At 36.0% G+C, this 25990-nt stretch overlaps 1 protein-coding gene across 3 annotated transcripts in view; it reads left to right on the top strand.

Moving 5' to 3' along the window:
- Nucleotides 1-25990, top strand: part of NUP205 (nucleoporin 205) — a 53239-nt gene that overhangs the window by 16506 nt on the left and 10743 nt on the right. For all 3 annotated transcript variants that reach the window (XM_075498108.1, XM_075498117.1, XM_075498127.1), the window contains exons 10-33: nt 591-728; nt 1865-2015; nt 2850-3055; nt 4442-4624; nt 5798-5848; nt 6449-6658; nt 7454-7553; nt 8509-8646; nt 8901-9090; nt 10184-10304; nt 10807-10888; nt 11265-11429; nt 13786-13910; nt 14868-14982; nt 15995-16144; nt 17211-17285; nt 18020-18177; nt 19153-19233; nt 20085-20276; nt 21833-22103; nt 22539-22637; nt 23860-24008; nt 24758-24949; nt 25152-25273. In XM_075498108.1, coding sequence (XP_075354223.1) covers nt 591-728; nt 1865-2015; nt 2850-3055; nt 4442-4624; nt 5798-5848; nt 6449-6658; nt 7454-7553; nt 8509-8646; nt 8901-9090; nt 10184-10304; nt 10807-10888; nt 11265-11429; nt 13786-13910; nt 14868-14982; nt 15995-16144; nt 17211-17285; nt 18020-18177; nt 19153-19233; nt 20085-20276; nt 21833-22103; nt 22539-22637; nt 23860-24008; nt 24758-24949; nt 25152-25273 — 3464 coding nt within the window. The remainder of the gene's footprint in view (nt 1-590; nt 729-1864; nt 2016-2849; nt 3056-4441; nt 4625-5797; nt 5849-6448; nt 6659-7453; nt 7554-8508; nt 8647-8900; nt 9091-10183; nt 10305-10806; nt 10889-11264; nt 11430-13785; nt 13911-14867; nt 14983-15994; nt 16145-17210; nt 17286-18019; nt 18178-19152; nt 19234-20084; nt 20277-21832; nt 22104-22538; nt 22638-23859; nt 24009-24757; nt 24950-25151; nt 25274-25990) is intronic.

Below are 25990 nucleotides of genomic sequence, written 5' to 3'. Positions count from 1 at the left end.
ATTTCCCCTTATTAGCATGAAAATGTACAAGTGTGCAATTTTCAATATAGCAGTCTTTAATATAGGGATTACTCGTCTTTTCCAAAGGTAGTCCTTTAGGTTATAGGACATTAACAGGAAAATTTATAGTGAAATGCTTTCTTAAGTAGCTCTGAGATATATAGTAAACTTAATGAAGAACTAGAAATGAAAATTTACTCTGAGAAATTTGTATGTTCAGATAACGGGCAAGATTTATAATCCTGGTACTGGCTAACTTGTTTTTAAGTTGATATATCAAGGCACACAAATGGTTATTTAAGGAGAAATGACACTGTTTTCTTAGCAATGATTTAATCTATAATAATTAGATAGAAAGTTATGAAAGTTTTACTTATGTGTGCATTTTGAATTTCTCTGGCTGTCATTTGTTCTGATACTGCTATTTAGAAGCTGTCATTTTCAGAGAGTTTTAAGGAATGGAACACCAGCCGTGGGATGCTTTGCCTCTTAGGCGTGTTTAACTTATCTAGAAGCAGTGCTTATTGTTGAAGTAATTGTCTTTTCTTTGTATAGTTGATATTTTTCTAATCTCTTCCTTTCTCTGATAGATTGCTGAATTGTATAGGAAAGACCCCTTTAATCTGGAACTTGCCCTTGAATACTGGTGTCCATCAGAGCCTTTGCAGACATCTACCATCATGGGGTCCTACCTTGGAGTAGCTCATCAGCGACCCCCTCAGCGCCAGGTTATCTAGATTTTCTTGAGTAATTACTAGTTACTTGAAATTAAAGTAATAAAAAAACAGGCAACAAAGTTCTTGGTATCCTTATTACAGCTAGTCTCTAAGAAGACATTATCTTTTATCAGTGGCTTGTCTGCATGTGTCCTGCTCTGCATGCCATTGTTATTGTTGCTTGCTCTAAAATGAGCTACTGCCAGTCATTCATTGTTGTTGGTAAACTTAGTAAGAAAGAGTCCTAACAAACCTCTTAGAAAATTTTGTTTAGGTCTGATTTTGTTGCAGTTGCTAAGTGAATTCTGATAAGAGTACTCTTGTGTTTTCTGTCTGATGACCTCTACGTACCTTTTTGGTGTAACTGAGAAGTTAAATTCCTTACGTATAAAAAAAACTTTATTAACTGTAGTTGATAGTATTTTGGTGGGTAAAAATTCATAAGAATATTGTAGTAATTTAAAGCCCAAAGGTTATAGCCCATGAGAGACAGAACTTAAAATTAGAATGAAGAAGCAATCTAAACAGATGAAGTAGATGTTCCAAAACTCTTTAGATACCTGGGATGCTGTCAGCCTTCAATGCTTCTTGAAGGACTGTGCAGTGTTAGGCAAAACCTAGTACGAGACATATCAGATACATCCCAAGACCTACCTGGAATATAGGCAACTTAAGTTAGGGCCTAGTGCAATCTGCAAACATCCTAATATGACCCTGGGAGGAACCACTGTGTCTGAGTTACTGTGCAGAGGTATGACAAGCGTAGTGCATTCTTTCCCAGTATCACTTAACTTGCACTGTGAGATGTGTTAATAATACTGTTGTGCAGCATTTGTGAGCTGAAGTAGATTTTATCACTAGAAATACAGAATTGGAGAGTTAGTATACTTTGCAATAGCATGAATTATTTTGTTTTGTTTATTTCCTATTTGAAACATGTTTTTCACCTTCAGGGAAACTGAATAGGCCAGCCTACAAATGATTTTTTTTTTTTTTTTTTTTTTTTTTTTCCTTTGGAGTTGTGATTCCACCCCTCTACGTGGCCCTGATTACATTAGAATCTGTTTTCTGACTTTGGCTGCCTCTTGTTTTCCTAAAATACTCAGATTTAATTTTTTTTTTTAAACACTGATCTTTATTTGTTCTAGGTTGTCTTGTCAAAGTTTGTTAGGCAAATGGGAGATCTGCTTCCTTCCACAATTTACATCCCATACCTGAAAATGCTGCGGGGACTGGCTAGTGGGCCTCAGTGTGCTCATTACTGCTTTAGTTTGCTAAAAGTCAATGGCAGTAGTCATGGTAAGAAAAGTGACACTTCAGCTCTTTCTCAACTCTGTTTCTTTAGAAAAGTACCAAGACTCATTTGAGATTAACTGTGGCTTCATACTTTTAACATTTCATTATTAGTACTAAGATGAAATTGGAAGGCTTCACTTGAAAGTGTAATCCGTAAAAAAACAAACAACCAGACAAAACCAAAAAATGCACACCCCCCCCCCCCCAACTGATTAGGTAATTAAATGTCTGAGCACCTTAGCAAGTAATTCACATGATGAAATAATGCATTTTTTTAAGAAGCTGTGTCTTAACACCATAAGAGATGCAGAATATCAATACTTCTTATTGTAGAACATAAAATGAGTACTGTCTTAAAAGTTACATTATCTGTTTTGTAAATATAGTTATCTTTCCTGAGCTGAAAGTTTCTTTCAGAAACACTTTGTTCTGTTAGAATTTTTTAATACATGCAATATAATAGCACTTTCTCAAAGTAAGAGATGCTGGTCAGTCCTGTGTTTTGCATTAATTTTGCATTGATCAAATTGGAAAAAAACCCCCTACTTTGAAGATATAAATAAAGCTGCAAATGTTCTGATTCATAAAACAGAAAACTTATCTTGTACTGGCTTTTCATATTAGCATCTTTCTGTCTCTATTAAAAAACAAAACCAAAAAAACCCAACAACAACCAAAACCCAAACCAGAACCACTAATTTCAGAAACAATAGCTTTACTTTGAACTTTATTCTTTCCTCTAGATAAGAAAGTTTTCCTTTTAAATGTAACTACCCTGCTTGTCACCCTGTGAAAGAGTAGAAAGAAAATCTTGTCACCTGTTTGTCGTTTTTCTAGCGGAAAACATCCAAGGAGCAGGTGGCAGCCCTGTCTCCTGGGAGCATTTCTTCCACTCTTTGATGCTTTATCATGAGCACTTAAGGAAAGACTTGCCAAGTGCAGACAGTGTCCAGTATCGTCACCTGCCTCTCCGAGGAATCACACAGAAAGAACAGGATGGATTAATTGCCTTTTTACAGCTGACCACTGTTATAGTAAACTGGGTAAGTAACCTTTTATTTGGTTTTCTTTGTTAATACATTTTTTTTCTTGCAAAACATCATCATTCAGCTGTGAAGTTCACTTGACCAAAAAGGTATGTAGAGCAAATTTACCTAGCAGTTGTTATCATTTGATTAGTGAACTTCAAAAGTATGGGAAGCATCAGGAATAACTGTTATGACCAAACACGCAGTCTGGGTGAAGCAGGAAGAGATGACACCTTTTCATTTGTTGCTGGTGTTACTGATTTTCTTGCTTTCCTGACACTTTTGGTGTCATGGAGATGCCTTTTGGAAGTGAGGTATATTCAGAAGAAATGACTATGGACTAGGAATGTTCTTTGCATTTAATTATGAGTTTGAAAAGGTAAAAATAATAGATTAATTTAAAAGGAAATGGTAGAAATTTGGCAAGGAAACTGATCAACTGTGAAACTTGCCTCTGAAGTTAGATTTAAAATGTCCCCAAACCAAGAGTGTAAAATGTGCCATGAATTGACTGGAAGAGAATTCCAAGAGAATAAAACTGCAATGCAGATTTTGTATTGTGAATTGTCTGGGTAATTCTGGATAGTGTGGAATTCAGCTCTTCAGTACCCACCAGACTCTGCAGCATAAAAATTCTGTGATATAGTGAGATACCCTTGGTTTTGCTGACACAAACACAAGACAGATCAGTGAAACTAATTAGGCTTTTTAAAAGCCATCCTTGGTGGTGGTGATAATGGGGTGTTCCTATGTGAGCTGTCATGTCGGTATTGGATAACTGTCAGGGAAAAAGGAACTCTTAAAACTAATATTTCCTGGCATCATCAAACCATAACTTGGGAAGAAGTAAATTTGTTCTAAGGATGCAGGGAATTATCATTTGATGAGGCTAGATGCTTGTTCCTGTCCAATGGTTCATCTGAGAGTCTCAAATGAACTTACACTGGTGATGACCCTGCTCTTAGATGTAAACAAATTCATAAAACTTCCTAGCAAACATCCAAATGCAATTTAAGTTCATAATAGAAATATTGATAAAGTCCCTCTACCAGTGCTTGAAGAAGCTGTCTAGAGTGTAAGTACTTAAACTTATTCAAGACTAATTCCATAAATGTGTCTATTAAAAAAAAAAAAAAAATTGAGTTGTTACAAGAAGCTTATATTATGCACATAATTTTTCTGTATGGATAGGTACAATTTTAGTACTCGTGAGTCATTAAATTGGGCTTTTTGTTTAATTAAAATTGTTTGCTTTGGAAAGGTCTGCTGTTCTTCTGATGTTTTGTGTACCTTCAAGTATGAAGCAGAATTCTTGATACTGAACTGTGAGTGAGAGATTGTAAGACATGAATAATCTTCAAAGTAATAATCTGCTGTTTTGTTTTCTGTTGAACGCTGTAGAGTGAGAATGCTCGCTTGGCTCTTTGTGAGCACCCTCAGTGGACACCAGTAGTGGTCATTCTGGGACTTCTGCAGTGCAGCATTCCCCCTATTTTGAAAGCAGAGCTATTAGAAACCCTTACTGCTTTTGGAAAATCTCCTGAAATAGCTGCTTCGCTCTGGCAATCCCTGGAATATACACAGGTATTTTAGGATTTTCAGTGCTTAGAACTATAGCATCCCAATCTGTTGAAATTGCCAGTGTATTTGAAATACTATTGCATTTCCTCCTAAATTTTCTTGTTGCCATTGTTGAATATAATTTTTTTCACTTAGTTAATGCAGTTCTTACTTTGAAACGATTTTGAAAATGACAGTATGGTTTTATGCCTCAGAGATCTCATTGGCTGCGCTTATTTTACATAAATACAGGTTTCCTAACAGACAGTCCTGGGTGTTCAATGTTTTTTCCTCAGTGTGTCATCAGTAATAAATGTTCTGCAGGTTACATATCTTTCTGTTTGGGGTTTGTTTTTTTTTTTTTTGGTGTGTAATGTTCTTCCAGTGTGAGTGGTGCTCGTAGAAAGAAGGGACTGGCTTAAAAGCTCCACTTTCAGGCATTTAATTTGCAGAGGAAGTTAATTGTAACTTACAGGATATTGTTGCCAATTTTCACATTTAGATGGCAAATGTCAGATACATATTAAAAGCCCTACCTTTTAAAAAAGTGTTTTTTCCCTTCTGTCTTGATTTCAGAGGAAAATTTTAAATATGAGTCCTAAGGAAGGTGAATATCAAATGAAAATGCTCTCGGTATTATTAATTCAAAAATCATAAGGGGATGGGCTTATTTTTATAGTGTGTATTATCGTTCAGACTAATTGCTGTGTTATTTGGAAGAACTTGAGGCATTTGAACTGCAACTGCCGGTTTATTGTTAATTACTAATAAAAAGACCCTGACAATAATGACATCTTATAATAGTAGTATTTTAAGTGCTCACCACCTTTGCTTCCTAATTTATGATATTCCTTAAAATATACTGTTGTAAGAGATAACAAGGGAACCATCTTTTCCCTAGCCAATATAAGACAAAAATCAAATGTGAAAGTATTTTTGTTCTTTGTTTCGTTTAACAATAAACACGATGCAGATCTTAGAAGATGTAAAACTGGAAGCATGCAAGTGTACAACATATAACCCAGCCTTTCAGACAGAAAAATCTTAGCTTTTTACCTTTTAAGATGATTTAGGAAACCTCTTCTTACAGCTAAAAAGTGATGAGTACCTTTTAGTCATGATAGACATGATGGAGATGCACTTTGATTATGTGAAATGTATTGTTTGCCCGCTTTCATTTCTCTTTCTGTTTTGAAGATATTACAGACTGTGAGAAGTCCAGGCCAGAGACAAGCAATTGGTATTGAGGTAAGGGTTTCTTTGTACCTAGGCAGCCTCTCTGACCACCTGCATATGAGTTTGGGAAATACTTGCAGAGGCTGCATCTGCTGCTGTGTCCATGGGAAACCCTTGGAACAGGCACTGTCATTTCACTGCTTCTTAATTTACTTTCAGGCCTGCTTGTAATTTCTGGAAATTGTATCCGTTTATGAATCCAGTGCAGCTTTGTACTAGTAACAGAGCAGCGTCTAAACCCTCAAATTCCTTATAAGCACTTCTTAAGATTTTCCTATTTTCCTAAAGTGGCCTCACTTCTGTTACATCTTAGGACAGCTCACTTCACTTCTAATAAAAGCGGTAAATAAAAGCAAAGTAGGTAAATGTTGAGACATATCTTCTAGTAGCTTAGAAATGAATGAAGAGTGTATTGCTGCACTGAAATTACAGTACTGTTGCTTCACTGCTTTTGCTTTGTTTGTGGTGTACCATAGACAAAAATGCAGCAAAGTCAATTCACTGTAAAGTAATTCACAGATGATGCCCTTTATAATATTTGTTCTCACGTGTTTCTTCCTTCTTCAAAATTTTTTATTTTTCTCCTTCTGTTTTTACTGTCCTCTTGGGAAGGTTGAACTGAATGAGATTGAGTCCCGATGTGAGGAATATCCTTTAACCCGTGCCTTCTGTCGACTCATCAGCACGCTAGTGGAGAGTTCATTCCCCTCTAACTTGGGAGCAGGTCTCCGCCCACCAGGCTTTGATCCCTATCTCCAGTTCCTCAGAGATGCTGTGTTTCTCCGATTCCGCACCAGAGCTTACCGGAGAGCTGCTGAAAAAGTAACTTTTGTTTGAAAAATTTTTTTTAGGATGTAGTTAAAATTATTTGGCACTGCTGATGTGGCTTAGATCTGTTTGAGAAGCTGTGCAAGTTTGATGCAGCAGAGGTAACCTGAAGCAGTTCATAGTGTTTTGACTCTGTAAACAGGTGATTTTTCAACTCAGGTGTCATCAGGATCAGTGAACTACTACTAAGGAGCCTGTATAAAGTATCCGTTAAAAAAAAAAAAAAAGACGTTTATATTATTGCTAAATGTCAATTTGCTATACAGGATTCTGCAACTCTACTACATGGCTAATGACTTCTGAATGTCACATGCCCAAATCTACAAGTCAGATTTGTCCTTTCCTCATTGTTACTTCAGAGAATATTTCTGACTTGCTGAACCAAGGAATTTGAGTTTGCTTTATGATACTTCTGTATGAAAGTGCATGCTAAACTGTATCCTGGAAGCTATTAATGAGATGTTATTAGCTGTATACCTAATAAAGGCTCTTTATTGCCTGTAGTTTCAATATACTAATATGTATAGTGTACAATAGAGCCTAAAACAGGCAATAAATCTGTTTTAGTGTTCCATTTTACTTCAGAAAGAAAGTTTAGCCTTTCAAATTGTTTGACATGATGAATTATAAGTGTTGTTGATAGTATTTCAGACTTAGATAGTCATGCCATACTTCTGATCCAGTACATCGCTGCACTGCCTGTTGTATTCTTTGTCATCCTGGTCTTGTTGCTGCAGTATCGGTCTTATTCTGTGTATGACTTTTTCTTCATTTTGTGATTATCTACAGTGGGAAGTAGCTGAGGTAGTTCTGGAAGTGTTTTACAAATTGCTGCGGGACTATGAACCTCAACTTGAAGACTTTGTGGACCAATATGTGGAGTTACAAGGTTAACTTGTTCATTTGTTCACTGACAAACAGAATTGTAACTTGCTTTCCTCTCTTGCTTCTATCTTGTGATCTTGTTTAATATTGCAAGTAAGCTGGTGGAAAGCTAGACCAAGGCTTTAAGATAGGAAGATGTGGACATTTTTTGAACATACTATTGGGAGCTATGTTGCTGATTCAGTAGGGCTTCATGTACACTATTTCCTACTTCCCTAGCTCTACTAGGAGGATGACTTCTGTCTCTCTTGCATTGCTGATTTGATTAAAGAGCAGCATTTGACACTTAAACACCTTGGTGTTGGGCTTGTTCCTCTGGATTTCTTTGGTCTATATCTAAATCACCACTATTCATAAGGTTAATTTAAAGGTGCCAGTGTATTTGATATATCTTCTAATATTAATATTATTGATATATTAATTATTCACAGCAGACAGTAGCTGTAGAATTATGATCTGAAGTAATTTATTTCTGGACAACTGTTCTTTAAAAGGCCAAAGTAGATGGCAGTTGCCTCATTATAGGAAATTTAAAGCTTATTTGGGCCTCAGATTTTTTTTTAATACGAAGTTTCTTCTAAACATTGAATGCCAGCCTGATGCCTGTAGATTTGCTTGTAGCAGTAGAGAGCTATAGGAACCACTTCTTAAGTGAACAACAACTTTAAGACAGAACCTCTCCAGTGAGCTCACCTCAGTCTGGGAGGCCTCTGTGCCCTGTACTTTGACAAACAGTTCTTGGCAGCTTAACTGGCTTGAGCAGTTTCTGTTAGCTCATTCTTGTCCTCAGCTAGTCCTTCAGCTTGTATGATTATTTGTGGGTTACATGATATATTGGAGAAATTGGTTAAAACTGATCAACAACGACAGGATCTGTTATGTTTTGTAGCTGAGGCTAGCTTGAGTGATGGAAGTCTTCTCTATTAGATGTTAATTTTTTTTTCCCCTCCTCTCTTTAGGAGAAGAAATAATAGCATATAAACCACCTGGATTCAATTTGATGTATCATTTGTTGAATGAGTCCCCAATGCTGGAACTGTCCCTCAGTTTGCTAGAAGAAGGGGTTAAACAGCTTGATACTTACGCTCCATTTCCTGGTACGTGCCTAGAATTTATTTTTCATGTGAAGTTAAAATGCATACTAAGTAGGATTTAAAGCTGACATTGCACATCTTCAACTTGATGTTGTTTCTCTTGCATATAAAAATTATGTTTTGGGGGAATTTTCCTGGTAGTAAAAAACTGACTAGTTCTTTCTTGGTGCAAGGCTTGATAGATGAGGTTTATGAATGTAGTCTATTTGATGGCTCCTTTGTTTTTCTTATGGTTCTTTGTTGTTTGTGCACTGCAGGGAAGAAGCATTTAGAGAAAGCTGTGCAGTATTGCCTTGCGCTTCTAAACTTAACCCTACAGAAAGAGAATCTTTTTATGGATCTGTTGCGGGAGAGCCACCTTTCCCTTATTGTCACGCCACTGGAGCAGCTGCTTCAAGGAATCAATCCTCGCACTAAAAAGGCAGATCACGTGGTGAATATTGCTAGGTATGTGCAAAGTACTGAGAAGGGAGGAGTTTTGGAAGCACAGAAGTGTTTGGAACCTGGTCCTTTCATAAGTTTTACTAGCCAATACTGCTCTTTGCACAGAGCATCTCTGAAATTTTTTTGGTGGGGGGAGGTGTCTTCACAGGTGGCATGATCTGGGTATTGTCTAGTGCAAGACTGGGATCTGCATTTATAGTTTTTCTTTCTGAATTTTTTTTCCCTCATGATTTCTTCCTGGTTACCTTATGTGCAGTGATTCCCTTGGATATAATTTTCAATTTGCCCCAGGCTTTGGTTGTCAGAGTAGGACAGTATAACTTCATTTGGTTGCTGTTGGCCACTTAAATGTTTTACAGTATTGTCCATTAGTTACTATATTAAAAGTATCAGGCTAGTCATCTGAAGCTCTGTTTAAAATGTGAAACTTTAGGATTTCCACTTCCCACTGACACCTTCTGTTACTGTTTGATTTTATAATAACTTTACAGGCAAACCAACATTGATGAATAATAGGATTGAGTGCATAAAAAAGCAGTGATACTCTGACATGGAATGCACTAAAAAATTGAACTCTTTCTATATACATGTTTTTGTCTTTCATTTATATTACTTTTTTCACATAACAATAGTCGACAAATAGTTTTAAAAAAGCATGCCTTTTAAGATGCTTTTAAATTTTTTTTTTTTTTTTAATCTTGCCTATTTTGGGTACACGCAGTAGTTGATTTTAGCTAGTTTTGGTCTTCAGCGATGCTCATTTCTGCATGATCTGAAAGTATTTTCCCCATGTTTCTTGTGTGAGCCTGTGACCAGTTTTAACTTATCCTGCAGTGTTTGAGGTAGACTTTGGATAAAAAGAATGGTAAAAATTTCAGGAGATATTATTATCCTTGCTCAGCCTACTACCGTCCTTTTGATGGAAGAGTGGTAAGTGCTTAATGTTGAGTGAAGTGTTGTTTGTAGCTTTAATGTTTTCTCATGTAGTTTGATTTGTTTTAGTTCTAAATGTGTTTTAATTTCTCATCTGTGCATTACTATCTTGAAATAGTAAAATTCTGAACAATTTCATTACAGTAATCTTGTATTTTTGAAGGTATCTTTATCATGGAAACAGCAATCCTGAACTGGCTTTTGAAAGCGCCAAGATTTTGTGCTGTATTTCTTATAATTCCAACATCCAGATAAAGCTGGTTGGTGATTTCACACATGATCAGGTAAGTGCCAGTTTCTTTGGATCTGGAAAGAGAAACTTGTGGAGAAATACTGGTGCTCCATAATGTTACTTTAAAAGATAGGTTTTTATATTAAGTACATTAAAACTATATTTTGTCTTATATCTACATACCTCTAAAGTCTTTTACTGTGGCATTGTGAAAAGTAACTACTTCATTAATTGAAAAAAACAATCATGAATGTTTGCAAGAAGGAAAAGGACAATATTCTTTGAGATACTGAGACTTTTTCTTGACTTTGTAGTCTTCAACCTGTGAGGATAATTTAGCATATGTAACCACAGTAGAATTTTTTTTTTCTGTTCAGTGGCTAATTGCTAACCTATGCTTAGAACAGCTATGACTCTTAACTCCTGCATATTAACTAGGTTATATAATTTTTGTCTAGAACTTCTGTCAACTTATATGGAGGGAATTATGAAAGGCATTGTTTTTAATACTCTTAAAATCCTCTTCATTTGCATCCTTCCATTATTGAATACAGAGTATTAGCCAGAAGCTGATGGCTGGATTTGTGGAATGTTTGGACAATGAAGATGCAGAAGAATTAATTAATCCAGATGAAGGTATGTAAAAGGCGGCTTAAAAATGGCTTACACTGTTGTCTTTTGCATAGAATGAAATTAATGAAAGAGGTGAAGAAAGTGCTTTTAAGTCAGAAAACCCTTTTCTTGTGTTGTTTTCCGTAGAACTGGACCTTTAACAGAATGAAAAGCACCAATGTCTTGTTAACGTATGTCCACAGTATGATGAGCCAACTACAAACTGAGTCTGTTTTCAGAAGACAAATATTTAACATTGCTCTGGATGTATTATTTAGAGCTGTATTAATAGTAATTTGAAATTTTGATCTTGTATCCCTCTGTACTAATATAAGTTCCATTAAATGGATTTCTTCACTTCATTATTCACTTCATCATTTTTTTTTTTTTTTTAATCAAGAGCTGGAGCCTGAAAAGAAGCGGGCACGAATCCATCATGAAACAAGGATCCATATTCTGAATCTTCTTATCACCTCTCTTGAATGTAGTCCTCCCAGCCTTGCTCTGTATCTCTTGGGATATGAACTGAAGAAACCTGTCAGCACCACAAATCTGCAAGATCCAGGTATGAAGAGGAGAAGCTGATCTGGCATTTAATCAATTCTGTTACCAACACTGAGAATATTTATTGGAAAATTCATGGGGAGAAGCCGTTCCTCTTAATGTTAAGAATAAGACAACAGGCCTTGTTCTAATCCTCAAAAGCTAAATTAAAAGATACATTGATACCCAAATGCACCATTTAATGTCTTCAAGATTTGATCCTTTGTTTAAGTTGGATTTTGGAACGTACTTGAAATTAGAGTTGTGGGTGAAAATGTTAATTTAGAAGTGAAATATTTATTTATTTACTATTTTATGCAGCATGGTTGTGTCCACAGTACAAAGAAATTGATTTGATGATCCAAGAAGTACCTACGTATGACAACATGGGAATCTACAAAGCAGATTGTCACTTTGAGCTAGTTATACTACTTGACTACTATCCTGTCCCTCCTCAAACTCCTGTTTAAAATTAATTGTAGGGAAGAAAAACAGTTTTGTTGTTTAACACTGTAGAAGAAAACCTTTTAGAATATGTGGGTTTTCATTCTACTACTAGATATATTAATATATTTATATATTCATAATATATATTTATATATTCATACATATGAATATATGTATGAGAATATGAACTTTAAAGCAACAGGAGTGACATTTCTAATGTTTCTTGAATTCGATGAGAAAAATAGTGTTAGTATGTGTCTTGTTTGCCACCTTAGCTTCTAACTTGTATTCAGTAAAAGACAGACGTTGATAAACTTGAGCAAGTTCAGCAGATATGGTTGGGGGCTGAAGCACTCAGCCTATGAGGAGAAGCTGAAGGAATGGGACTTCTTCAGCCTGGAGGAGAGGAGGCTTTGGGGGGACCTAACAGCAGTCTTTGAATACCTAGAGAGAGGTTAATGAGAGGATAAAGCCAGGCTCTTCAGAGGTGTGTGGCAGGAAGATGAGAGACAGTGGGCATACATTGAAACAAGAGAAGCTCCAACTGGATATAGGAGAAAGTTTTTCACCATGAAGACAGTGAAGCGGTGGAGTGGGTTGGCCAGCGAGGTCATGCAGTCTTCATGCTTCGAAGTTTTCAAGACCCAACTGTATAAAGCCATGAACAACCTGGTCTGAATCATAACTGAGCAGTAGTTTGGACTTGAGACCTCCTGAAGTCACTTCCAATCTGAAGTATGAGATTCTTTCTCAGCTGTTTTAAAGGATGTTTTATACGAACATGTTTGAACGAACATTTGATTATAGTTATTTAGAGAAGAATATTTCTCATTATCTTCAGGTTTGTATTGGCTGCTGTGGCCCAGCAGTTTTTAGTCCTTCATACTTCTAAATGAAGGGTAGATAGGGCCTGAATTTTATTTTTTTGGGAAAAAAAAGTCTTAAAGTTATCTGATATATCAGAAAGATGAAAAAAAGATGCCAACCTATTTTTTTAATCTGTGAAGTAGCTTACACTTGCAGGCCATGTTTTGGATGTTTTGAAATTCCATAGTTACACAATACAGGTAACTGATCTGCACGCACACAATTTTACAGGTTATCATACGTTAGGTCAGTGATAGGGGACTTTGTCTCAAAGCCATGAGAGTGCCTTGCATACCTCTTTGAATGATCCCATTAATAATGTGAAGAAATAATGACCATAAGCCACTTGCCTCGAGATAATAATTTCCTACTAAAGCATAAATTATATGTGTCCAAACAGAGAAGATGATTTCCCCTGTAAGAACTGTGGTTATTGATGCCTTCACTGCTTCAGGACATCTTTCTGGGTTGATTAAAGAATTAATTTGCTGAAGGAAGAATGCAAAAAGACAGGATTTTGACTTCAGTATGAAAATCTCCTCCCTGTTCCCCTTGGTTGCACTGTTAGGTGCCTTTAGGAGCATTAGTCATAAAATGGCTGTAATTGTAAAATAAAGACAGGAATTTAAAGCTCCTCTTTGCAATTGTCAAATGAGTATTCAGTTAAAGTTTAAGAGCAAGAATTCAAATTTTCATTTGTTCATGCAGAATATTAAAGAATCAATTGAATCTCTCTCTCTTTTTTTTTTTTTAATAGAACTAAAGAGAAAGTTCTTAAATAAGTTTTGATTGCATAATTTATCCTCTTTCACCAGCATCTCAAAAGCCTACAGACTAACTATGAATGTTTTAATTAGATTTTTGCTGAAACACAGTTCCTTCTTTTATTTTAATTAACAGAGAAAAATACTTTACCAGATATTTTTGCTGCAGCTCTGTGGAGCAGTATAGTGCAGCACAAGGTTTCTGAACAATTTAGTTTCCGTAATTCTGTGTACTAACCTATATTTGCTATGGAGGCAAGTAAGATCAAGAATGTTAAGAAATTGTTTTTGTATTTTAAGGTGTCTTGGGTTGCCCACGGACTTGCCTTCATGCTATTTTGAACATACTGGAGAAGGGTACCGAAACAAGGAATGGGCCTACAGCAGTTCAGGAATCTCCTCATCTTGCAGAACTCTGTTACCAGGTATTCAGCATATTATCTGTTGGCATATACTGAAAGTGGACTCTAAATAAAATTGGCTGCTACTTGGTTGGTGAACACAGATGGTTGATGATTTTGATAATAGTTTCATTTTTAAAATGCATCTGTCAGGTTTTTATATACCTTGAACTCTTTCTATTCTACCTTTTTCTGTGTGAAAAAGTATTATAGCAACATAGAAAATAAAAAATCTGCACTCATGTCAGAACTTGGAATTGGGATATACTTATAAAAATAATGTTCTAAATATTTTTGGTGAGCCTTTGAATCTGTTGTGACCATATGCCTTTTTTTTTTTTTTTTTTTTTTTTTTAAATTTTGGAACTGCAGCTTTCCAGCAAGTAAGATAACAAATAATCCCAAATAAGCCAATAAAATTGTCTTCCTTATTCTGTACCAGTGACAGAATGTATGTATGTATATCTGAGGGGGTGAGATGGGGAAGACAGCTGAATTAGACATATGTGCAAGGTAGCTGATGTTTGGCCTTAAATCATATAATCATATGATTACACACCTGTATTGTATTGAAAATCTGTGGAATCTAGAAAGGATTTCAAACATTATTAAAAGTGAAAGAGGCCATACTGTAGAAGGAGGGGAAAAAAAAAAGATTACATTTCCTGTCTTGGTGAACCTGGAGACTGAAAAATACATTAATTTTTAAGTGAGCTGAACAAACAGAAAGGCTTATATAGTGTCATGTTGTGGGCAAATAGCCGTTGAAATCATGCACATGCTGGTAGTCCTTTAATGTCATAATTAATCATCTGTTATAAATAGTATGTCCAGCTTTGGAGTAAGCTGATGGAAAACTTACTGTAAATACAGGTAATATTGTTTGAGCAGTAAAACAGTGTTATGCATCTTTTGATTTGGTGGTTGGTTTGTTTTTAAAATAAATTCCATAAATGGGTATCTACTGTTTTTCATTGTCAGGTGATCTATCAGTTGTGTGCATGCTCTGACACATCAGGTCCAACTATGAGATATCTGAGAACCAGTCAGGATTTCTTATTCACTCAGCTGCAGTATTTGCCATTTTCTATCAAAGGTAATTTTTATGCTAAGATAAGATTGTACATACTTAAAATTCAATGCATCTTTTCACTCCCTAGGAATCACAGAAGAAACATAGGTAGCATTTTTAAACTGAATTAATTACTGCCTCTGCTAACCTTTTAAATCTTCAAAGATTGAACTCTGCCTATTTAGGAAGTTCAGATTATTAGCGCTGAACTTTTGTGAAAGAATGTCAGTTTTGGAATGCATCAAGTCTCCAGAAGCAAATCTTAATCTGTATTTCAATTATCATTGTAGTTTTGTTAGATTATGCTACAGAAAAAAAAAATATTTTTGAAAAGTAAGAATGCTACAAAGAACTGAGGGAATAGAAGGCTGGTGTGGTTGTAACCACCTGTATCTTCCCTTCCTTTGAATAAAGAACTTTTATTTGGTGATGGCATTAATTTTTAAGTTAATAGATATGTTTTTAATGTTTCAGACCAACATTTCTCAGGTGTCTTAAACTGAATAAATGTACTTACTCACTTTATCAGATGCTTGACCACTAGTCCTTTGTTAAATAATAGTAAACTTAGCATTCGAATACATGTATCCCAGCATGGGTAAAGCACTTTAGATGATTCTTATATAACTTAAGAATCTAAATTAGATTAATATAGACTGTGAAGATTCTTGGAGATCCATGTTCAAGCCTTATCAACTTTAAACAAAGTTATAGTTCATTTTGGGTAAATGTCTGATTATTTTCACTGAGATTATAACTGACCCTATTTACTCATGAAGCACTGCATTCTCCACAATGACTGTTAGTACAGGTTATATCCAGATTTTTTGTGTTTGTGTATAGTCTTAATTGCATGTTCATTTAATGGCTTTTGTCAGATCTCTCAGTCCTTTTGTCTTGTAAACAAATGGTAATAAGTAAGCAGATAATAAGTAGTGACATCCTCTAAAAGCTCTCTCAAATGAAAAATGCTTTCCTTGGAGTAAGTAATATTATTTATGTTGAATTTTATAAGTGTTTCCTTATCCCCACCCAGAACACGAGATTTCAACACTGAACCAAATGTCTTGGCTGATGAAGACTGCAGCTATAGAAATGCGAGTGACATCGCTGAACCGCCAGCGCTCCCACACACAGAGACTGCTGCATCTGCTGCTTGATGACATGCCTGTGAAACCATACTTGGGTAAGAGGAATTTATTGTGAGGGTAAATAAGCTTGAATAAATGGAAGTATGAGAGACTTTATTTGAATTCTTTTCTCTATAAGCTTGTGATAGTTCATTTGTGATACCAGGTCTGGAATTGCCCCTGGAGAGATGGGAAGAAAGATGATGGTGGTTGTAGACTCCAAAGTGAAAGAAATCAGGGCATCTTTTTGTTCATTGCTGCTTTGTCTGTATTTCATTTTTGAAACATCTCACTGTATACGCTGGTATAAAAAATAAACACAGTTTGTGGGGTAGGAGAGGGGAATATAAAAAGAATAATTAAAATTATTTTATAATTTATTTTGGGATACTATCCAGAGTTGTTACTGTGTAGAGAAGGTGGAGGGTCTTTCTTGGTAAACAGTTTTAGGCAAAGTTTTCCCAGTGTTAGCTTCTGTCTGTCTGTCACACATTTTCAACCCTCTCTCTCAGAAGATAGTAGCTACAGGTCAGTTTGGCTTTTGAAGTTATAACATCACAAAAATGACATTTCATCCCAATGTGATGTAAAATGCAATGTTAAATAAAAGACAAGATTTCACATTTTCAGAACAGAGTAGAAGTGAATCAAGAGAAATAGAAACAGGTGGCAATAAAACTCTTTACAGGAAGAAAATAAACAGAATAACTGGAAGATATTGTAATGGGCTGCAGCAGTATGGTGTTTTCCCTCATTTTATGGGTCTGAACCCTGTCTCTTCATCCTTGTGGAGATCTGAGTATGGGAAGCTGTGTCCAGATACCCTACTCATTTTGCAGTGTTCATCCAACTGCATTATTCATACTGGAGGGTGGGGTGTCTTTTTAGGCATTTGTAGTACTGTCTAATCTGTATTTGATAATTGGCTAGCTTCTGTGAGATAAGTATTGTTTCATTTTATTAACAGTTAAGGCTGTATTTGTATTAGAAGACTTTCACATGAAAGGCTCGTCAGCGTGTGCGCTCTCTGCCTTTCTCTTTCAGTATTAATAAAGTAGGTGGTATTTTTCTCCTCAAGATTTTTTATTTATTTATTTATTTATTATGTTTCATTATCTTCAGCTGATGGTGAAGGAGGGATGGAAGATGAAAGTCGATCAGTCAGTGGGTTTCTCCACTTTGACACTGCTTCCAAAGGCAAGCATTATGGCTGTTGATTATTTCTCAATAAAGTTTTTCTGATTATGAATGGGGGGAGGGCCACCTCTAGAAAGAACACTTCGAAAAAGAAAATAATGGACTTTCTAAACAGCAGCAGTATGTGGAACAATTTTATTTGGGGGGGGGGGGCGGGGGAAGGAATTTTAGAACCTTGACGTAGATGGTTGGAGTGAGTGGAAAATACTGGCCTGGAAAGGAAGTTACAAGTCTGTGTTTAAGTATCTATGGAAGGGCAGAATGGGAGGGTGGCAGTCTATAAATTTATTGCTAACAGTAAAAACAGTGAGACTGTTGCTAAGGCTGAACATATTTGTATTTTCATGGCAAAGAATATAAAACCCAAGTAAGTAACTTCAGATTCCTTACAATGTTTCTAAGTCTCAACAAAAAACTGCATGGTTCTCATTGAAAACCAGCCTGCTTTTACTGAGGAGAAAAAATTAGAATCTTGTATTTGTAAATATTGGATTACATGCATACATAACAGGAGAACAATGCAGTATAACACAAATTAAGAATTTAAGGCTCTAGAAAATGTTTTTAAGCCCCTTATATAGATTGATAGCACTTTCTGAAGATGTAATGTTTTCTTTTGAAACTTTACACATTAAGATTTGGGTTTACAAAGGTAAGTTAGGCTCCTATTGTCAATTATTTTTGTTTTCCCCTTGATATTTCTGAATACAGTTTGAACTGATTTACATTTCCAGTACGCAGGAAGATCTTAAGTATCCTGGATTCAATTGACTTCAGTCAGGACATTCCAGAGCCTTTACAACTGGATTTTTTTGACCGGGTTCAGATTGAGCAAGTCATTGCTAATTGTGAGCACAAGAATGCACGTGGACAAGTGGTGTGCAACGTCAAGGTGTGCAGTGGTCTATATTCTCTCTCAAGTTGCATGTGCTATTTTATATCTTGATGGTAATAATAGTAATAAGAATAAAAATGATCAGTCCATTAATAATACTTTGAAACTTGCTTTCACATAAAAAGCATAGCTGTTTCAGATAGATGCATAATTTATGCAAACTATTTGCATTAGTTTATTTCTTCTTCTGCATTTCACACACTTATTTCTCATTTGCAGTAGACAAATCCATCAGTTTAAGACACTTTCAGGAAATATTTTCTGTCTTAATGTTTTTCCCATCTTGGAACACCCAAGTGATATTGCAGATATGACATCTACCTTAAGTATTTCATTGGTCTCCAATACACAACTATGTAGTGCTACATATGTGTACACAATTATGTACACAACATAGTTGTCTACTGCAGTAGTTCTTAGAGGCTTTAGTTAAGATAGTGTCACATTGTGATGAGTACTTGACAAGCGTATGATAAATAGTCCTGAAGAATTTGTGATCTGAGACACAAGGGACAGAGCAGGAGCAGAATGTGACGTAAAAGTGATCTTGATGGTGATAGGAATGCAGCTATTCCATATTAGGAACCAGCTATTCTATATTGTAAAATGTATTTTAGACTTGAGAGGAAACAAACCCTTCCTTCTGTGCAAGAGGACTATAGTGGAGGTTGAAGAGGAAAGGGAGTGTGATGTGTTAGAAGAGCTCATGAAAGGACAGAACAACTTAGGACCAGAAGGAAATGAATGAGTGCAAAAATGAGAAGTGCAGTGAGCAGGGAGAGAGACTAGACAGCTAAAAGTACTGCAGTTAGAGAATGAAGTATGGGAGAAACCTGAAAATGAGTAAAACTTATTTGAATCTCAGTCCTTCAGTTGCATCTGTCATTACATAGCCATCTCCTAAATACTTTTAGGGCCAACAAATACATCTTCCTTGTCATTAAAGTTTCTTTTTTAACTTTTTAATTTCAGTACCTTCACAGAGTTCTGGTTGCAGAAGTCAATGCCCTTCAAGGAATGGCAGCAATAGGCCAGAGACCTTTACTTATGGAGGTAAGTATAGAAAAAGTAAACTACTGTTTGTTGTTGCTCTTGGTGGATTTCATACACTGTCAGGCAGTAAGCTTTGCTATGAAAGCTTGTGGATTTGAGTCCTAACTTTGAGCTAGTAATTCCTGGAAAAAAAAAAGACATTAAAATTTGGTAAGATAAACTACTACTTAAGGTACTGTTCTCTAAACAGCAGATCTGGAGTCTGTTTTCTTTTTTCTTGAACCTTTTCCCTCCCCATTACTGATAACAATTGCAGCTCCCACCCCACTGTACAGAAAGCAGTACATACTGATGTCAAGATTGGCTGTTGACAAGTACAGTGTGTAGCAGCCAAGTTCATCTTGCCTTTCTTTCACAGGGGATGCCAGTTTATTTCTCCTTTCTTCTACACAGCTATAGTTTCAGCGGACTTGGAGCTTCATTATTTTCTGAGGTTCCTGCCATCTTTTAAATTTAGTTGAAATTGGCTAAATGGATTTGAAAGTTGAAGGATGAAAGAGAAATGACTCAGACTAAAATGGGAAGAAAATGCACAAGTAGATTTTTCATAGTTTTTGTTTTGATTTTAAAGCATATGTTAGAAAAGAATTTCTATGGTTAATTTTTTTTTCTTTTTTACTACGAGCTCGAGACATTCATAATGGAAAGGCCTTGTGAAAAGCAGCTCAGAAATGGATTGGCCTATCTTGTTAAAATGATTAATAGCAGCTTGTTTCTGATAAGCTGAAGACTTACCCTTTTGTTTTCCAAAGACTATTACTAATAGATAAAATTGTCATCTTGAAATCTGTCTTTGCCATTAACTTCTTTTTAGCATAATATAACTCAGTTTCTTTGTCGTGGGTGTTCAGGAGATCAACACTATCCTGCAGTATGTAGTGGAGCGGAACAAGCTGCTGCAATGCCTCCATGCTAAGAGGCATGCTTTAGAGTCATGGAGACAACTGGTGGAAATTATACTCACTGCCTGTCCCCAGGATCTCATACAGGCTGAGGACAGACAACTGATTATCCGCGATCTATTGCAGGATGTGCATGACAAGGTAATTCTATACTGGAAATCAATCCTCTCCTTGAACTTTGTTGCCATGATCTTTTTATGTGAAAGAGAAACTACTCTCCAAGCAGCATTCTTGATTGCAATAAAAAAAAATTTTGTCTGCCTTCAGTATTCTTTTTAGTTTTCTTATTGCTACGATGCTGAAGTTGAATGCACTGTGGACAGAGGGGATACTCTGTATTCTTGCATAGCTACTGTTGAACTATGAACCATATATTGACAAATTTCAAAGACATTTCAGTATAATCCAGAATTATGATAGTCTGGAAAGGGTGTGTGAAAAGGAAACTGCCCATTTTGATGAGGAACATAGAAGAACTCATGGAAGGGATGAAGGCAAACAGTACTGCAGTTGCTGATTTACTGCGTTTAGATGACTCACTGCAAATCCTACCGCTGCTTCTTTTGAAAAATGAAAGAGTTGAACGAAGCTTCAGAGTAGAAAAAGTAAAGATTTTACAATCAGAAGGGCTTTTGGAAATGCAAGAGGTTGTCTAGGTGGTTTACTACTGAATTTTATAGTAATAATTTTTGAGACAGACTAGGCAGTTACTACTGACCCAGCCATTCTCAAAGACAAAATTTAATGAAGGATTCTTGTATTGTTTAGGCTGCTGGGGCTTTTTCTTTTTTATTCTTTATTGTGAGAGTTACACTGTTTGTAGTTCTCCTGATTAGACAAGCTGTGTTTTGAGAAATATATATGAAAATGTTACATTTTTTCAAGCAAAAGGTAACCTTTTGGATTTTTGTTGTTGTTGTTTCCATTATTTTTTCTGTAGGAGTTACCTAAAAACTATTTTTTTGGTGGAGTGCTGGTTTTGTTTTTTATGCAAACAAAATTAAAGAAACGGGAAACAAGGGAGGCCTTTGCTAGTCGAAGGAATTTCTTTCTTTCCTAAAATCTTTACGGAGCAGAAATTTCAGACTCTAATTTTCTGTAATACTTAATTTTTAGTGAAGATTGTGTTAATTTGAGAAAACAGTTATCATTATTTTCTTTCAAAAATAATTGATCTCTTGTTTAATACAAGTATATTGCTTAAAAGGAAAGCTCCTTGAGTGTCAGTGATAAAGATACCAGGTTTACCTTTTAAATGAAGTGAACTAAAATAGTAAATGCTAACCTCTCATTAGTGTTTCTCCACGTTGTCTTAAATGCTCCTTTGATGCTCACCCCTTTGAGTTTAGGCTTAGATATTTTACTAATAAAGCCACTCAAATGTCAGCATGTTCCTTCCCTTTTCCACATCCAGATTTAATTATCATCCTGCCTGTGATTTGTGTAAATAAAAAAAAGGCAGCTAATGGTCTTCTCAATTAAAATGTGTTCAGCTCCTCTTTCTGAACAAGTTTCTGACACTACTGATTTTGATTTGTTTAAAATAGTGCCGTGTTAATGAAATCCTTATGCATACATAAATGAAATTGCTGTGAGAGGCTAAATTAAAAGCTCATGAAATGAGACACTTTTCTGCTTCATTTTTTTCCTTTTTTTTTTTTTTTTTTTTTTTCTTTTTCTTCTCCTTCTGTATTAAGATTCTAGATGATGATGCAGCTCAGGAGTTGATGCCAGTGGTGGCAGGGGCTGTGTTCACCTTGACTGCCCACCTGAGCCAGTCCGTGAAAACTGAGCAGAAACAACCACTTGCACTCCCTATGGCGGGACAGTCCCAATATGTCTTGATGCTGGATGGTTCTTTTACGTCATCACCTGGCTCTGAGAGCATATCCATGGGTTTTGCTTCCATTGGTGACTCCTCCCTCCACATCATCTTAAAAAAGCTACTGGATTTCATTTTGAAAACAGGTGTGTTGCCCTTTGCAGTGCATGTGTGGGAATTCCAACCGCTAAGAGTAGAAAGATGGACTGAGGTGCTTCCTGTTACTGCAGTGAGGATTTTTATTACAGTCAATTAGGTGGATCTTACATTATTGATATAGATCTAAGTGATGTTACTAGCAAGAAAAAAAATAATAAAGGTGTATTATTTTTTTAATCTGAACAACAAGCAGAAGAGAGATGTGTAAATGTTGCTAATTCTTTGGAGCAGAGCATAAACTTGCTGAATTTACTCACAAATACACTTTTATGTGAACAGTAGAACTCTGACTTAAGAAATCTATTTGTTTTATTTATTTCTGCCAGCATTGCCATAGGAAAGTTAAATTAAGCGTCAGTGGAAGATGGTGTTACGGAATTTACATCTATTTGGTTTTAATTATGAATGTTTCTTGTGAACAGGTGGTGGCTTCCAGAGAGTGAGAACGCACCTTTATGGATCGCTGCTTTATTATTTGCAGATTGCCCAGAGACCAGATGAACCAGACACTTTAGAAGCGGGTATAGTCCAATTGTGTTATGGAAAAGAGGAAAAAAAACCAAACCCCACGTTATTTAACCCTGAACAGTACAGTTTCTGCATGCTGAGTTGTCTTCTGGAAATAGATAGATTATGTAAACCATCTTACTCCAAGAGCCTCTGAAAATAGTTGGTTATGCTAAATGATGCAAATCTTCCTCTACTCTGACCTGTCTAGCTACGTATGCATTCAAAGTGTATTGTTCTGGATGACCATATTAAATTTCTGACCTCCAGCACTAAAGAATATATTTTATTTGTGTCCATTTAAAGCTATGCATCATAGCTACAAAATTGTCAAAGGACTGTAGATTACTTGGACCTACTTGAGAACAGTTACAGCTGTAGAAATGTATTGTCTCCACATCTGTATGTACACTCATACCACAGTGATCCTATTTAAAAAAAAAAAAAAACCCACACAAAAAAACCAAAACAACAACAAAAAAACCCACCCCAAAGATTATTTAATATTCTTTCTGTTCCTTTAGCTGAAGACCCCTAGGGGGCAAACAAACAAAAAAGCATCAGCCCTACCCCCCAAAAAATAAGCCAGCCAGAATTGCTGCTTAACCAAGAGAGCTTATGGTGAATATCACATTCTCTCTGTTAATAGCTTAAAAACTTGATTTGTCAGTGTTTCTAATCATTATTTCATCTTGGAGCTTGGACAAGGATTGAAAACCAAACTTGGGGCTAGTACCTGTGCATGCAGACTGTCACTGCTATTACTTGATCAGCATTCTGAGCTACGGTAGTAAAAATACCTTTGAATTTCTTTTGACCCCTTTGTAGTTTACTGCTGGCTTCAGATTCAGCCCTTTCCCACTTAAGTCACCTTGTTTACTTCCCTTCAAAACTGAGTGTTTTGGTCCCAGTGAAAGTTCTTAGGCCTAATAGTCTACTTAAAGTTATTCTAAGATTCAATACATGTAACATAGAATGTATATTTGCAAGGGTGGTGTATGTATATAGGGACACACATTTTTTGTGCTGGCTGGCCTGTGTGTGATATTCAGGAAAGAATGGATTTGCAGGAAAACATTTGCACTTCAGTCAAAAACCCCATCCTTTGTTTGGGGCATTTCTGTTGCAAGATAGAGAATGCCCTGAAGGATGTAGCATCAGCTGTACTGTAGCTAAGCTGATGCCAGGCTGCTCATCTTTGCATTTTTCGTTTTTTGTTTTACTTGCTTTTTACAGCTAAAAAAACGATGTGGGAACGTCTGACAGCTCCTGAAGATGTGTTTAGTAAATTGCAACGGGAAAACATGGCAATTATTGAGAGTTATGGGGCAGCTCTCATGGAGGTGGTCTGTCGTGATGCTTGTGATGGTCATGAGATAGGCCGGGTAAATAAATCTATTCCTTTGCAATTGCAGTTTGGTTTGTTTTAAAGAACATTTTACTACTGTGCAGAAAAGGGAAATTTCATGAGGTAGAACTAGAACAGTTTTTGTAGATACTTAATCTCTTTCACGTTTCTGTCCTCCCACTCATCCTTCAAGCTGTTGAAAGTAGGGGCATACATGCATATTAATTTTTTTTCTCAAAAAAGTTATGTGTCCTATTGTTTAAAAATAAGGGTAGCAAGCACTGCTGCAAAAGACTGTGGGTATGAACTGCTGTGGCATTTATTGTTATTATGTTTAAATCATGGACTTACCAGTTTATTTTCCCACTTTGGGAAGGTTTGGTGACTTCAGGAAGAAATATTTTCTGATATTAACTTCAGTGGACAGGAATCTAGTCAAAATGCAAACTAGTTTTAAATAGCAATAGTGCTTGCAGCAATACCTCATTAAAATATTTCGGCTTAGTTATTGTTCAACAATATCTGTAAATATTTTGTTCAAGAATAATAGGTAATTGGCTAATAGGTAATTGGCTCATATTATACTAAAACGTCAAGAAATCTTTTTCTACATTAAAGGATTCCGATTGTAGTGCAGAAATGCATTCTGCTTTTAAGAAGCTGTTAGAAGGAACTGCTTAGCTTTTCATATTTCTAGGTATTTGTTAGAAATCTCATTCATCTCATAGATTTAATTCTGTTTTGATTTTTTTGTTTGGTGTTTTGTTTTTTCTTCCCCCATCCCAGATGCTGGCATTGGCTTTGCTTGATCGTATTGTTTCAGTAGACAAGCAGCAGCAGTGGCTGTTGTATCTCTCCAATAGTGGCTACCTGAAGGTGCTTGTGGATAGCCTAGCAGATGATGATCTGACTCTTCAGAGCTTGCTCACACCTCAGCCCCCTTTACTTAAAGCACTGTACACCTACGAGTCCAAAATGGTAATAGTACTTCAGAAACGATTTTGTGGTATGGTGTTCTTTTTCTTTTAATACAAGTTGTTTGTCTGTACTTCACATTGATTGTACTCAGAGATGTTTTACTAAAATAATAGTATTTTAAATGATGTTAAAATCAAGAGAGAAAATAGTCATAAGTCGCATTGTGCATCTCCAATACTTATCCTTCTCTACTTTTCTCTAGGCATTCCTCACTAGAGTAGCTAAAAGTCAGCAAGGGGCATTAGAGCTGTTGCGGTCTGGAGTGATTGTGAGGCTGGCACAGTGTCAAGTGTATGATATGCGACCCGAAACAGACCATCAGGGGTAAGTGTTGGTTCCCTGGCTGATTTTGAAACTGTAATATAGTCTTGGAAACATATGATGTCTTTTTATAGCCACAAGTCTCTTGAGTAAGTATTTGTGTGAGTATATTGAGGATATTAATTTTGTGTGAGCGTGTTTCTTTAACCTATCAGTTCAGTTTAAAACTACCTTTTATTGAGAGAAAAATTCCAAATAAGTGGGTGTGAAGTTGTACTTGCATGTCCAGTTACTTAGAGTATGTAAAATCTTATTTGTTTGAGACCTTAGATAGGAATTGTATTATTATTATTATTATTATATCATTTAGACTGTAATGTCTGAAAAACAGCCTACACTGTAAACTTATTTTGGGGGCTTTGCAGTTGGTGAACAAAAAGTGCAGAGTTCATCTTCCCCCATAAAACACTAATGAGAGAGCAGTGAAGTAAAAGTTATTTCGGAAAAATTTTATGAAGTGTTTAAAAAAAAAATTTAAAAAAATTCAGTTGTGTATTGCTTGACAAGTTTCTTGGTGTGTTGCCATGTTGTTAGGCACTGTGAGGTGACCGAGAGAAGACCTCAGAGAAGGAAATTGCATATTTAGGGGAAATCACCTTGGTTTCTTTCAAACCTTGGTCCTTGCTTTAAATTTAGAGTTCTTAGTGACACACTGGGGGTTCAAACACTTCAGAAAAATTTAAGACTTAGACAAGTACTCTGTTTAAAAGTGCCAAGGGG

This window comes from Mycteria americana, chromosome 1, assembly GCF_035582795.1.
Source record: "Mycteria americana isolate JAX WOST 10 ecotype Jacksonville Zoo and Gardens chromosome 1, USCA_MyAme_1.0, whole genome shotgun sequence".
Taxonomy (NCBI): domain Eukaryota; kingdom Metazoa; phylum Chordata; class Aves; order Ciconiiformes; family Ciconiidae; genus Mycteria; species Mycteria americana.
Note: the sequence above shows the minus strand (reverse complement) of the source record. Positions and strands in the feature narration are given on the sequence as shown.